We start from the raw sequence: 15876 nt of genomic DNA, 5'->3' as shown, positions 1-15876 counted from the left end.
GGAAAACAAACAGATTTGACCTGGAAAGGGTTAAATCGGGTGGCTCCTTGGAGGCAAGGATTCTGAGGCTCCGTCTAACATACTTTGGATATGTTGTGAGGAGAGACCGGTCCTTAGAGAGAGACATCATGCTTGGGAGGGTGGAGGGACGGCGCAGGAGAGGAAGGCCCTCTATGAGGTGCACTAATTGGGATGGGAGTGTTGGAGACAGTGCGATTGGCACAGGACAGAGCGGAGTTTAGGGCTGTTGTACATAGGGTCGCTATGAGTTGCAGGCCACTCGACGGCACATAACAACAACAACAACAACATCTTTTCTTTGGTTATGAGAAAAAAAAGAGGGAAAACCCACTCTATGAGGAGCTAATGCTATAGCTATTTTGTGTGGGTTTGTATGTCAAATATATGACCACGGATGAGATGGATTTATTTAATGACTGGGGTAATGGAGGTAGGTGCATTGGAGACAATGAATTTGGCTCAAGATAAAGCACGGTTCAGAGCTATTGTACAAAGGGTTGCTATGAGTCACAAGCAAATTCCTGGCACCTAAAACCAACATATATTTAAGTAAAAGAAGTCATTTACCTTAGAGTAACTATACATACCAAAACCGTATCATTTCAAACTTGCTAAACATCAGAAAGGGGAAGTCTTCAAACAGCACCAATTCAAAACCAGTTCCTTCTCTTACTCAACTAATCAGTATGTTTAGATGGTGTTGTTTCTTTTTTTGTTTGTTTGTTAGGGATACAAATGAACCAGAAGCTTCAGGGTCCTGTGAATATCAAAAGGGTTCCCATTACGTCCTTGGAGTTTAAGAAGGAGTTACACAAGTCTGTTCACTGATAAGAATAATCTAGTATATAGAAAGAGAGGAAAGGAGAGAGAAAATATCATGGTTTGGAAGACAGGTTAATGTAGCTCAAAGTGTGAAGACTGAAAAGATCCAAGAGATAGAAGATTTGAAAAGCATTTGAAAAGCTCAGGGGTTTTTTCATATAAAAAACGAAGACATAAACACAAACACAGGTAGTTTCGTAAATTTGGTGGAGGGAAAATGGGGGTACTTTTAGAATACTATTTCTATTCTTTTTTCTTCTGAAATATGAAGCAAAGCCACAAGAGGGCCAGTTATGATTAGTTCAGAGAATTAAGGCGACTTCCAAAGGTAGAAGGAGATATAATGGTTCTCAAAGGGTTTAACTAATTCCAAAAGTAACATTACCGCAATTCTCATTTACAACACAGGAATCACAGTACTCAATAAAATGAAGAAAAACTGCTCCAGTTTATAAAAATGCTCCACCTTATAAAGCTTGAAGAGTATTAAAAATAAAAGCATTTCAAAAGTCGACTCATGCTTATTATAAAACAAGTACAGGCAATGCAAGTATATGAACTAAAACACAAAATCCCACCTCTACCCCCACACCATCAGACATTATGCTATGGAAACCACATGTTTACTTTCAGTATTTTGATTCTTTTTTTTTAATTATTATTTATGATGTGTTCAGCCATTAAAGAAAGCCTCTATTTAACTCGAAGAAAAAGAAGTCTAGGGAAATATACATTTCCAATAAATACAGAGATCCAATGGAAATATGAAAAGCTATACATTTTCCATCCTCAAAGAGGGGGGAAAATAACAAAAAGTAGACATACTATTTTAGGATTTAAAAATTTTCCAGGACCACATTCCAGGTAGGAAGCTCTGCAACTGGTTGTTGTTGTTGTTGTTATGTGCTATCCAGTCACCTGTGACTCATAGCGACCCCATGTACAGCAGCTCTGAAGTCTGCCCTGTCCTGAGCCAGTCTCACAGATTCCAACACACCAACCCCCATTGCCACAGTTACTTTATCAATCTATCTAATCCAGGGTCTTCGACCCTTCCCAGCATGATGTACATCTCTAAGGACCAGTCTCTCTTGGTGACGTGCCCAAAGTATATGAGACAAAGCTTCAATATCCTAGCCTTCAAGGAGAAACAGTTTCACCCTGTGCAAGACAGACCGATTTGTTTTCTTGGCTATCCATGGTATGTTCAAGACTCTTCTCCAGCAACACAGCTCAAAGGCATCAATGATTCTTCTGTCATCCTTACTTATTGTCCAGCTCTATGACGCATAGCAAGTAATTACGGAGACCACGGTCTGGATCAGGTGCACCTTGGTCTCAAGACTGATATCTTTGCTTCTCAGTATTCTGGAGAGGTCCCTGACAGCATACTTTCCCTATGCAATTCGTCTTTTGAGTTCCTGACTGCTGGTGCCAAGAGTGCTGATTGTGGAACTGAGCAAGCTGTACTTGTTAACAACCTTAGTCTCTTCTCCATCTATCACTGGCCCAGCAGTGAGAATCTCTGCCTTCTTAATGTTGAGGTTCAATCTATATTGAAGCCTACAGTCCTAGATCTTCCACAGCAAATGCTTCAGGTCTCTCTCAGTTTCACCAAGCAAGCTTGTGCTATCTGCATAACGTACACTATTGATGAGTCTTCCTCCAATCCTGATGCCACATTCCTTCTCATAAAGGTGAGCCTCCCGAATGAGCTGTTCTGCACCTAGATTGAAAAGGTATGGAGACAGGATGCATCCCTGATGCACGCCTTTCCTGATTTTGAACCATGCAGTGTTTCCCTGTTCTGTTCTGAGAACTGCTTCCTGGTCCAAGTACAAGTTTCGCATAAACACAATCAACTATTCTGGATGCCCATTCTTCCCAGAGTCTGCCACAATTTGTTGTGATCCTCATAGTCAAATGCCTTTGCATATTCAATGAAAAACAGATTGACATTTCTCTGGTACTCTTGGCTTTCAGCCAAGATCCTTGTGACATTGGCAACAACGTCTCTAATGCCACAGGTCTTCTAAACCCAGAGTGTATTTCCGGCAGTTCTCCATTGTTTGATAATTTCCACACTCTGTCATGTCACCTTTCTTAGGGGAAATTAGCTTACTTTTTGTTTTGTTGTTGTGAACCATCAAATCAGAATCAAGTGGTACAGGAGGATATTGCTCCTCCTCCAGCAGGGCATCTGGTGGATTCACGGTTACCTTTCTTTGTAATGAGAACAAACATGATCCCTTCCTGTATCACTGATATCACACGCAAGCAAATCCTGCTGAAGATTATCCAGAAACAACTGGAACAGTACATGAATGGAGAACTGCCAGAAATACAGGCTGGGTTTAGAAGACTTGTGGCATTAGAGACATTGTTGCCAATGTCACAATGTCACAGTTGACCAGGCAGTTGTCCTTAATGGCAAAGAACTGTGCATACAGTGCAAAAGTATGTGGTTTGAATCTACCAGATCCTCTAAGGAGAAAGCTAAGCAGTAAATCCTGTGCGATTTATTGCCTCTGAAAATCCATTGGCGTGTCAGCTCTCGGTTGGTTCTAACTCAGTGGTACACAACACCAACATATTCAAGGTGGCTGGTAGAAGCCTGTGCTTGAAAAAGTATATCCACTTAGATTGTCAAATTCTAAAATTAAAATACAATTTTGAGTGATTTAATTCCTATTTGCTATAGGAAACTGGTACTGAAAACAACATACTGAAAGCTGAAAATATTAATGCAATTGCTTAATCAGCTTCTTTTGTTGTTGTGAGTTTTTTATTTGTTTTGCTGGTGTTGTTTGTTTTGTTTTGTGGATTTTTTTTTAAAGAATAGCAGCTTCACTGTACACAGAACATGGAAATAAAAAAATTCAAAAGATAATGACATTACAGATGGGTAGGAATAAAGAGAGTTATCATATAAAGCCTGTATTCTTTTCATCCTTGTATTTAATTATACTGCTCATAACAACAAACAAATCTCTAAGACTGTCTGAAATAAAAATATGAAAAGACACCTGAGGGTCAAAGCGAAAAATGAAAAGTCATCTTTATCCACAGTGCAAGGTCTAAATTTCTAGTTCCAGCAGCTGTATTCACAGGCAAGAAAATCATCAGCTCCTAACATCCTCCATGAAGGTTAATCTGCACACCAGCAAAGATTTTCACTCAGTAGACTTTGTGACTCAATCCCCTGCTGCTTGCAGGCTTTTAGCTCCATAGGCCAAAGCAGCAATATAATACAGCTAGTTATAAAGGAAAAGAAGCTGGCAAGTGCTTCTTAAAAGTACATAACCCAAGTTCAAATGTAGATGAGTGACACTGTGATCTTCCAACTCCAATCATAATATAAAAAGATCCAGACACCTAATAATGCTCTAGTACCTCCTAAGACACTCAGCATCTTTACATGCCATTTTTGCACTTAATCGCATTACAATAAGCATGCCTGTTGAAAACAAAAGGAAATCTTTTTAGAAAAAAAGGACCATAAACAGAGATTAAACACTAATGCCATTCTTGGGTCAGATTATGTTCTTCAGGAAAGAGCAAGAGATGATTTTAAAAGATTATATTTTATTCTAATTCTGATAAGATGCCACAGAGGCAAGAATCAAATTCTAAAAGGATGATGAGGGCATCAGAAACACCAGGGATGGAAAGGAGTCAGCCCAGTATTCCAAATGGTACTTAAAATACAAAAAGATAAGGAAGAAAGTTAATACTAGAGAAAGTTGTTGCACTGGAACTTTTAACTCCACTATTCTTACCTAAAATAAAAGGCAAAAGAATAAAATAAAACTAACTGCCATACAGGTATTACTTTTTCCAATTTGTCAACAGTGAACATGAACTCTACAAAGTTACTGGAAATTTCTTAATGCAACACAATCAATGACAGTGCCAAGAAGTAGGATCTACAAAGGGAGCTCTGGTGGCCCAGTGGTGAGTAGCTGTGCTACAATCCTGAAGGCACATGGTTCAAATCCCCCAGGTGCTTTGTGGGAGAAGGATAGGCAGTCTCTTCCCATGTGATTAACTGCCTCTGAAAACTCATCAGAACGTCAGCTATTGGTCAGTATACAACAACAACAATGAGATGGACTGGGGAGCTCTGGTGGCTTACTGGTAAAGGGCAATCTCCTCCAGCACATTTGGTTTCTGAAAATAATCTGGAAGGTCAACTATGAGTTGGTTCTGACTCAATGGCACACAACACAAAGAGATGATTGGCAGTGGTGGTGTGGTGTAAAATTCATTCATGTGAGATGTGAGATCCAGGTTTGATTCCCAGTTGTTGTACTTCATCAGTCAGTGGAGACTTGTGTGTGGTTACGTCAACAGTTTACAGTGTAAGACAGATCAGGAAGAAAGGTCTGATCTACTTCCAAAATTGAGCCACTGAAACCCTATAATTCACAGCAGTACCTTCCACAACACATAATGAGCATAACATAGTATCAGTTTGCATGGGATCACCATGAGTTGGAAACTCATCTGACAAAAGCTAACAAGATTTAGACAGAGGAGTTTACAAAGCTACTGCACTTAATTCTGGAACGTGTTGGTCAACTCCCCTCTTTAGATAAATGTGCACACACACATACATTCCAAACTCAAACTTACGCCATCAAGTTGATTCCAACTCACAACAAAAGAATCAGGGTTCTGAGGCTGAAAATCACATGGAAGGAAACTGTCCAGCTTTTTCACTGAGAACAGCTGGTGGGTTCAAACTGCCAGAGAAGCACAGCCTTTGGATTAATCCTCTGACTCTCGATGAACCCCAGCACCAGAGCTCCAGTGAGGACATGAATTATGTTGGAGGGAGGGTAAGTAGAAACAGCATTGCCTTATTTCCTGAAAGTCCTGACTTTGCATTTTCCATTCTAGACCTTAGGACTACTCTCTGGAAATCAAGGATACCACCATGAGGGAAGGACTTACTTGGCGCTTTGACTTACTCGACATTTGAAGTGTGCCGTCAATACACCTTCAATGTTATTTTAGTCTCAGTGTGCCTCCTTCAGTAAGACATGTCATATTAGATGAAGATTTTCCTGGAAAGAAAGGACCCCCCAAATGCAGATTTTCTCAAAAGGTCAAAGTAGTCATTCCCCTATAACTGAGCTTAAGTGCTGGAGGAAAGTGCCTCGCACCTTGTCGCTGTTTCTGTTAATTAGGTGCAGGTCTCTTCACCAAGAGAAGGGAGTGAAAATGGCAGACTCCCAATTAGCTTATATTCCCCCAAAGATCCCTCTACTTTCGGCTCCTAAATTCTTCCAGTCACGTATTGTCAAGTTCCTGCCTCCTTCTTTATGGGATTTATTAGTTCCAATAAAGTCTTGGGGTAAGAGAACAAAGTCAGCTTATGATCCATTATCTGCCAATAAGGAATTATGGTCTGCTTAAAGTCAGGGAAATAGTAATGTGAAAGAGAGACTCAAACTTTCTAAAACATCGTCAAACATCACAACTTGGAATTTTGCTGCAATTTTTGTTTCTTGGGCCTCGGAGTTAAAACATCACGCGTACAGAAGTGCTTTTCAAGGTAATACATTTTCAACAACAGCTTGCTTCATTTCCAAATCCTTTGTGCTTCCTCTGAGCTCTCTCAGGAAAAAAGAACTTACAAGATTGACACAAGAAAAGGATGCTCTTTCAAAGACACACAGCCCTCTAGCTTGTGAGATGAATCTGATGCAGGATTCAACTATAGGATATTCTCTCTGAACAAGGTGAATTAGCCACAGAAAAGCAAGGCACGGTATCTAGAAATTATGTCGGGCTTGACCCCAGGTGGCTCCCTGCTGCAGAGTTCTCATAAAAAACATCACCTGGCTTTTGTTAGAAAGTGAAATTTACCCATATTCTGACAGAGGGAAAGAAGTTGTATTATCCTTTAATGGATCTGTCCCACACAAAGAGGAAGGCACCCTCCGTGTCTAAAGGTACCTGCTAGCTCAGCACTACAGTAGTCTTTTGTCCTTTTCATCTCTAATGTTTATTCCCACTGGTGAAGCTGATGTGGTCATAATTGCCTTCAAAAACAAAGATAATGAGAGACAAGCACTCTAGGAGGAAATAGAGCAAAAACAAGCCCACTGGAGGCATATAAAATCTAGAACTCTATTGACCTCTTCAGAGCAGCTGGCACAGCTGAAGGGAGAACAGCATCAGTTCTACCCTGCTGAATCCAAAGAGTAATGGCAGGGGGCTGGTTTTGTGGTTTTGTTTTTAAGACCACAGAAGCACACTTTTGCTTGATACGATGCCACCCTCTTCAATATATTTTTAATGGCAAAACCAAAAGAGTCACAAAAGAGACATCACCCATCAAAGTCAGGAGAATGTTGAACTGAATAAAAAGGCAATTATATGGAAAATGCTAGCCTGGATTTCCAAGATAACCTACTGTTTCTCTTCTGTCCCAAACAACAGCATAGTGCTTATTTCTCAACAACTTAAAAAAAAAATTAAAAAGTATTGTACAATATCATTTTAATGGGTTTCCTTGTGCTGCCCTTGCTCTGTTAGGTAGTTTTGGGTCTAATTAAGTATCCTGTTGATGTGAAATCACTAATGGCTACTACTGTTCCAGGTAAAGGCAGTCTCATTAATATAAAATTTAGTGAGTGGATCATCATTTCTTAAAATGTATACTAAGAAAGAAGTGTTTCTGAGAAATCAGCTAATGGTATCTACACAGACTAATAGACTATAAGAGAGAAAGTATGAGAGAAACTGTTTGCAAAATAAAACTGTTTAACCATGTAAAAATACTTCAAATAACTTCAAAAGAAAAAAAAAACACAAGATTCCTTATTTAAGGGGAGAAAAAGTGTGTAGACATTCAAAGCAACCACTTTTGCTTAAAAAGCAATTGTCTTATAAACCAAAGCCCAGAACTATATTACTGTCTTAAAAAACAGGAATACAAGTGCAGTAAGTTATACCTTTATAATATAATTAAGTGCAGTTTTGAAACGCAGGATGCCATTTTATCCACTCCTAATCCTACAATAAAAATGGCCATTTTTAGCACACGACTGATTGTTACTCATACCAAGAGGAACATCCTCACCTACTTCCTTCCTTGCTTTAAAACCAATTAAAAACCCTTGCTAGGGGCAAAAAAACAACAACAAACCAAACAAACAACAAACAAAACACGCAAGCCCAAAACCATAAATCCATCACTGCTGTGGAGGAGGTCCGTGCTCATAGTGACCCTCATGAGCTCCAAGTCTTTACAAGAGGAGACCTTCTCCCTTTCCTCTAGGAATCTGAAGTGCTGATCATGTAATTAGCAGACTACAACAATTTCTCCACCAGGGCTCTTTAACACAACTTTGATTTGATCCAAGATATGATCAGTTATGCGTTTCATGGGGGCTGACCAATTCTCCTCCTTGACTCGAGGGGGACAAGCTCAATCAGTCTCAACCAACTCGGATTTTACTCCTTTTCACCCATCAATAGACATTAATACAATTCATAGTGAGTTGCTCTACTAAGCTAATGACTGAGACTCTCCTGCCGTTCAAATCCACCATGAGAGAAAGAGGGGCAATCTCTTCCCAAGCAATTTATAGCCTCAGAAACTAGACAGAGGGTCACTACGAGTCAGAACTGACTAGAAAGAACATCTGCTGGGGAAGCACGTGGGGTCTTGTGCGAAGTTCACTAGCTTTCAAAAAGGCTCATATAGAGGGAAAAGGGGGTGCTCGCCCCTTCTGGCATGATGGATGGAGCTCCGGCAGGAAAGTCATGCTTCAGGAAAAAACCCAGGTCCCACAGGCGTTCCAGAGAAAAGATGGAGAAAGTGGATGTTCAATCTCGACATCAAGCAGATGAAGCTCTCAACCTTATCTCCAGATTCCTTATTGTATGACTTAGAAAATTTTAATAATTATTTTATCTGCTTTTAGATTCTCTGTCCTTATCAATGATGTTCCGATTAATTAATCTATAAAGACATACTGAGTGTTTCTAGGAGGCAAACATAACCATAAATCCTTCATGGGAATTACATTACTTGAGGTAGCTTCTCATGTGACAAATTTTATGACTATTCCCATTTGATGGATGAATAAACTAAGGTTTATCTAAACAAGTTGTGTAACACACCCAAATCTCATAGATACTAAATCACTAGTTGAAACATCTAGCCATTCTGACACCAGGCATACACTAAACTTTATAAACTATAAAATATGCATTTCCAAGCAAGAACAAATAATAGTAACAATTTTAAAATGCATTAAAATTTTGAGGCAATGATCTTTCCTTAACAGAATATTGTCATGAAGTGGTCTTTTGGTCAGACAATATTTACACGTAAGTAAGTACAGTTGTCCTAATGTCTGCCTTAAATCATGTCAACAGCAGAAATGTGCTCTCAAGGGTTTGAAAAGGCTGGTTTTTAGAAGCAGAAAGTCCAAGCATGTTTTCTAATGTGTGTCCGAGTGTACTCAAACTTCCAACCTTTCCACTAGCAATCAAGTACATCAACCATATGCACCATTCACATGACTTTATGATCAAAATCTTGCCTTCCAGATCATTGATGGGGTAAAAGACAGATGTGTTGCCATTCATGTGGATGTTTTACACGCGCATATAACTCATACACAACCTTACATAACCTGACCATAAACATCCATACATAGCCATAAGAGGCTGACAATATGAAATAAAGACTGAGATGAAATAAATAAAATACTTAGGATTTTTCTCCATTGATATCACTAAACTAAAGTGAAAAAAAGCTTTTCTAACATGTAGGCAACAGAATTATTGATAATTGTTAAAATTACTATAGTAGATAAACAATAAAACATTCTTTCACATTATATTTTCAATGAGAAAATGGAAGAGGGGTTGAGGAAGCCACAGAAGAGATATTATACACTGAAATCAAATGACATACAGGGAATACTTAAAAGACTAAACTCACAACAAAAAGAGAACTGCTAGGCTGGATTTCCGCTGATACTCAGTGCCACCTCAGTGGACACCTAACATTCTATTTATAAGAGCTTATTCAATAACAAAGTATAGGTTTTTAAAAATAATAAAAATGTTAAAACTACAAATATACCAGAATCCCAAGCTCTTTAAAAGCACTGTGACTATAATGACCTTTAAAGAAAGCAACAACTGAATGATTTGCATTTTATACATCAAATTCTAGCAGTCAAATTCTTCATATGAAAGCACAGGTAATTTTTTACTCTAACGTTGATGTACCGATTTTACAAAGAATCATTCCACCTGAAACTGGAAAGCAGTTGTTTCTACTGAGTGGTGAACAATTTTAAGTTCACAAATTTCAGGTGGTAACAATGCAGGCTGAATTCATCAATTCTAACTAGGTCATTTATATTGCGGAAAAAGTATTTCCTCGAACTTAACAAAACAATATGAACTCTGAAATACCACAAGCTCATATGTTTCTCCCAGGAGATGAAGTCAAGAATAAGAGAAATTCTCACTTACCTGTTCAGATCCTTTGAGATGTTGTCCATGACAGGAAAAGGCCATGGGTAGCACTGCAAATGTACTCACTACCTTTATTATTTTCCGTGAAATGACTAAGTTCCACTAACATTAAAATCTCTCCAGCATCCACAGCAAATATTCATAATTGCTCATAAGATATCTCGATAAAGGCCATCCACAGAAATGGGTTTTGAATTTATGTTAGATGACTCTAACACACAGTCTGGTGCTCAACTCAAGTGTGTTAGAAAGAATTAACCTAGCTCTGGTGGCCTAGTGGTAAGAAGCTGTGCTGCACTCCCAACAGGTTCAATTCCACTAGCTGTTCTGCAGAAGGATGGGCAATCTCTCCCCATGAGATTTACCACCTCTGAAAACCCACTGGAGAGTCAGGTATGGGTTGGTTCCAACTCTAAGCACACATTAACAACATCATCATTCCAGATGCCCTGGTGGCCTAGTTTATAAGGCCTAACAATTGAAAGATTTTGAAACTGCTGCCATTTCAAGGGCAGGTGCTGCAAATCTAACAGCTAGTGGAGAAAGAAAGGCAATCTTTTCACATGTAATTTACTGCTTCGGAAAACAAAGTAGAGGGTCAACTATGGGTTGGTTCCAACTCACCAGTACACAACATCATTATCACTCTAGGACCTCTACTGGCCTACTATGTAAAAACACTTGAAAACTGCTGCCAACCCAAACATAGGAGTCCAAATCCACTTGCACCTTCAGGAGAGAAAAAAGGGAAATCTTCTCCCATGTGATTTACTGTCTCTGAAAATATCCTGGAGGGTCAATTCCAAGACAGTTCTGACATTAACAACAACTATATCATTGGCAGTAAACAACATTGAAGTGCTGACCAGAATACAGTGCAAAGGTCTTGTGTGTAAAGATTTGCTTCCATTACCTGCTCTTGCTTCTCCAGCCACTTGTCCACCATTGGATGGCTGGCACTCAGAGAAGAGCGTGCATTGTCTCTCTGAAATTGGTTAGACCAGTTGCTAGTATCCCGTGGGAGGCTTCGGTAGTTTTCATCTTTCTGTTCAAAAGAGGAAAAAAAAATCTTATTAAAAAAACCCAGACGGTACAAAGTTAAAGAGCAGGAAGACAGCAGAGCTACAGGTGGGGGGGTTGGGGGGTGCGGGAAGGATTGTGTACCAATGAAGGAGTTTTTCTTTTGCTTTTCAAGGAGAGGAGTGAACTGGGGGTGCGGTGGGCGGGGAGAAAAGTGCAACAATGAATGAATGGAATTCCAAAATCTCTGTAGATGTTCACTGAAATGAATTTAAAAAAACAAAAACCAAAAAACAGAATTATAGGGAGGATGTGGAGAAAGTACGATTACAGTGTGGGTATTGAAATCTCTTTTACAGAACAAAATGTATATAAATAGTTGATTGGAAACATCAATTAGCTGTTTAAATTTTCACTCAAATCACAATACAAAACAATAATAAAAAGTTATGTGCTTAAATAAAATACCTTCTAAAAACTGTTGTAACTGATTTTGAAATATCACAGAGAAAGGGCTCTATAAATTAAAAATTATTTCTCCAATCCTATATAAAATAGCTGACTGAGGAAATTCCGCCCAGACTAGGCCACAGAAATGTAGTCATGTGCTCAGGTGAAGGGAAAGTAATGACTTTATCAGAGAAGTTGGCTGCAGGCGTGTATAAACACAACAGACAAATGCTCTCCCCTCCACGCCTGCCCATACTCCCCAAGCCAAGAACTTACACCAAGTATGAAATATATCTTCTTTCTATATCTTATATAATTCAACAACAAAAATGTTTAAAGCACAGAAAACAAATGCATTTGCTCCTTACAAAGATCTTTCTTTTGTGACTTTGAACATGGAGCTAAAATTCTTTATTATCTGTTTTTATACTTAATTCAAAAACTAGCTGAAAGCATTAACTCACATATTAACTAAAGAATGGGGGGGGGGGAATTATGTTATCCCTCAGAATAAGAAAATGCTGTAAAAATAAGAAACTCTTAAATATTTTCATTAATACCATGAATAGTAATATAGTATTAAATGTTACACATATAAAGTTTTATTCTTCATTATATGAACTACATTATTCTTTTTTTTAGGTTTGTCACTGAAACGATACGGAGCAAATCATACATTTCAACAGTTTCTCCATGTATAGTTCAGTTACACTCATTATATTCTTTGAGCACCGAACCATTTTTGCCTGCCTTCTCTGATTGGCTCCTTCTCCCTTAATAGAAACTCAATTACTTGCACCCCTCCAAAGTTCTTAATTAATATTTCAATGTGCTGTTGTCATTTTGATTCCATAGAGATACTCCCTAAAAGAGCAAAAAGTGCAATCCTATGCCGCTTGACTGAGATGTCACCCTAAGACTGGTCTTTAGCCTGTAAGCGTAGACAGTTATGTGAGATGTGGGATATGATGTTTCCATAGATGTGTACCCTATATGTTATATATATACATATACACACTTCACATTGTTGTTGTGTACCCTCAAGTGAGAATCGCCCCACAGCTCAGATAAATAGAAACATAAAAAGTTACCAAGGTAGATAAATTTATTAATGGCTGACCCTTAAATGTACTATTAAAGAGAGTGAATGAAAAAATAAAAACAACTTTTTATGGTCGGTAACTTGTGACTATACCATTCACTACAGATCTGGCATTTATATTCATTGTCTATCATTGGAAGTAATTATTATACCAACACCTTAGTTTGAAATGAATAATTAAACAGAAAATATTAAAACTCTACCCTGCTTTTTCAGTAGGAACAGCACTTTAGAGAAATCAATCAGTGCCAATTGAGGAGGGGAAGCTTCTCTTCACAAAACAGTGCCAAGTAATGGAAGTAGAATAAATAACAGAATTCAAAAAAAATCACCATTTTCAAACTCCTAATGAAATAATTCATGCAGACAAAAATAATCAATGGATGCAACAATTATTCAGTGAAAAGTTAATGGAAAACTGGATGTTTGCGAGATGCCACAAATACTACTTACAAAGAGAAAAATAACGCCAATAAATTTAAGAGATCAGACTCTACAAAACCCACTTTTTATGGTTCCCAAAACTCAGTTTACTACTTACATTCCTTTTCTCTCTCTGACTATCTGACATTTACTCCTGTCCTTCTTAAAGGCTCTCATCAGTTAAGTCTGTAGACCACAAACTATTGTCTCCCTACAGAGACCATTTTTTTAAAGGGGGCACAATTGGAGCTGTGGGAATCTCTATCCCAACAACTTTTAGGCTAAGGGCAAAAACACCAACTATTTTTCCTAACCACAAACAAGATTTAAATGTTCATTAATGTCTAAGTAATACTTCCAATTTAATGAATCTAAAATAAAAATTATCTCCTGTACCAATGTCTTAGTTCTCCACAAAAAAAAAGTTTAGTCTTATCTTTCTTTCTTATTTCTGTAATCTCCACAGCTACTAGAACTTTTTGAATCACTGTTCTTTGCCCACATTTCATTCCTTGTCCGTAGCCCTGGTGGCTTAGTGATAAGGGCCTGCACTGCCAAGCCAAAGACATGTGGTTTAAATCCAACTGCTCTGCTGGAGAAAGATGGGTAAAATCCTCCTGTGTGACTTACTGCCTTGGAAAATCTGATGGAGGGTCAACTACAAGTTGGTTCTGACCCAATGGTACACAAAAACAATCACTACCACAGCCCTGGTTCAACACTAACTTATCTTTCATGTAAAACTTCATAAAAGACTTCTAACCAAATCAAGCTCCAGCCTTATCTTCCTCAGCAACGCTGAATCCAGCATCCTGACTTAAGATTTGTAGAAAACTTAGGTTGAGCAATATCACATTCATTCCAAATACTGTAAGTAAACTAGAGAAGCACTTAGATAACTGTGTGCACTGCACCACACACAACTTGATGTATACCCTTTCCCAAAGCATAGACAACACAGGAGGAAAAAAAAAATCTTAGAATACTTTATCATGCTTAAAAAAAACCTATCCATATACTAAGAAGTAGTAGTCCAAGCAGGGCAAAGGAACACTGCATGGGGTTTAAGATGAGGAAAAGGTGTATATCAGAGTTGAATCCCTAGGACAAACCTGTTTGTTCTCCTAGCAGTCCATGGTATATTCAACACTCTTCTTCAGCACCACAGCTCAAAGGCATCAATTCTCTTTCTATCATCCCTAGTCACTGTCCAGCTCTCTGATGCATAGCACGTAATTGTGAAGACTATAGCCCAGATCGGGCGCACCTTAGTCTCCAGCCTGACATTGTTGTTCTTCCATACTCTGGAGAGGTCCCTCACAGCTGACTTTCCCAATGCAAATCGTCTCCTGATTTTCTGGGTGCTGGTACCAATAGTGCTGACTGTGAAGCCAAGCAAACTAAAACTGTTAACTATCTCAATCTTTTCACTATCCATACTGTTGCTGCCAATTGGTAGCAGCAATCAAATATTAAAATGTGCAATGTGTTGGGGAATTGCTCCAAAGATATATCTTTTAAGGAGAGGATGTCAAGGATCTATATAAAGTTCTGATGAGAAATGATGTCATTAAAGTATTTAAAGATACTAACATGCACCTGATCTAAGCCCAAAGCCTTTAAGGTGTGGTGTTGCCAGACAGTACTGACTGTCCACAGGGTTGCCAAAATATAAACCAGTCTACCTTGGAGGAAAAACAACTAGAGTGCTTCTCAGAGGCAAGGATAGTGAAAATTCATCTCACATACTTTGGGCATGTTGTCAGGAAAAGCTGTCCTTGGAAAAAAGGCATTATGCTTGGATAGATGGAGGGTCAGAAAAAGAGAGGGCAACCCCCACAAGACAGACTAACAGACTCTAAAAAGAACTCCAGCACATTGGAGATAACAAGATTGGCACAGGACAGTGCAGGGCTCAGACCTGTTGTTCATAGCTTCGCTATGAGTTGTAGTCAACTTGATAGCATCTCACAAGAAAAACAAAAGTAAAAAATAAATAAAAAAAAGTTGATCCTTTTTAAACTGTGCCCAGAATGTTCTTTTTTTTTTTTTTTTATTAAATTTATAGAACCATCAATCAGCAGTTACTGGATAAGAAAAACAAAACTAGCAACAACTACTCATAACAAAAAAAAATAAAGTGTTTCTAAAATCTAACATTAGAGAAGTGTGATGGCACAGTTCAGAGAGAGCTGCTCTGCAAACCCTCTCTGCTGGTCCAAATCTACTACCGCCTCCAAGGTAGAAAGATGAGGAGTGTCTTCTTGTGTAATTGACAGCCAGGGAAAACCAATGGAGGGCCAGTTATGAGTTGGCTCTGACTAGACAGGAATGAGATGGGGAGAGAAGCCAACACTTTATTAAGAAATCTACATGTTGGCGAGCTCTGGTGGCCTAGTGGTGGGAAGTTGTGATGCAATCCCAGAGGTGAATGGTTCGAATCCACCAGATGCTCTGCTGGAGAAGGAGGGACAATTTCCTCCTGTACCAGTCAGATCTGATTTGATGGTACACACAAAAATAAA

General features: G+C 38.6%; 1 protein-coding gene across 12 annotated transcripts in view; it reads right to left on the bottom strand.

The window, feature by feature from the left end:
* Window positions 1-15876, bottom strand: part of PARD3 (par-3 family cell polarity regulator) — an 869174-nt gene that overhangs the window by 438157 nt on the left and 415141 nt on the right. For 10 of the 12 annotated variants that reach the window (XM_006888934.1, XM_006888940.1, XM_006888941.1 and 7 more), the window contains exon 5: window positions 11270-11401. The exons of the other annotated variants lie outside the window; for them this stretch is intronic. In XM_006888934.1, the coding sequence (XP_006888996.1) occupies window positions 11270-11401 (132 nt within the window). The remainder of the gene's footprint in view (window positions 1-11269; window positions 11402-15876) is intronic. 12 annotated transcript variants of the gene reach the window in all.

The sequence above is a fragment of the Elephantulus edwardii genome, unplaced genomic scaffold (genome assembly GCF_000299155.1).
Source record: "Elephantulus edwardii isolate Elephantulus edwardi_28Jun2011 unplaced genomic scaffold, EleEdw1.0 scaffold00073, whole genome shotgun sequence".
NCBI lineage: Eukaryota > Metazoa > Chordata > Mammalia > Macroscelidea > Macroscelididae > Elephantulus > Elephantulus edwardii.
Note: the sequence above shows the minus strand (reverse complement) of the source record. Positions and strands in the feature narration are given on the sequence as shown.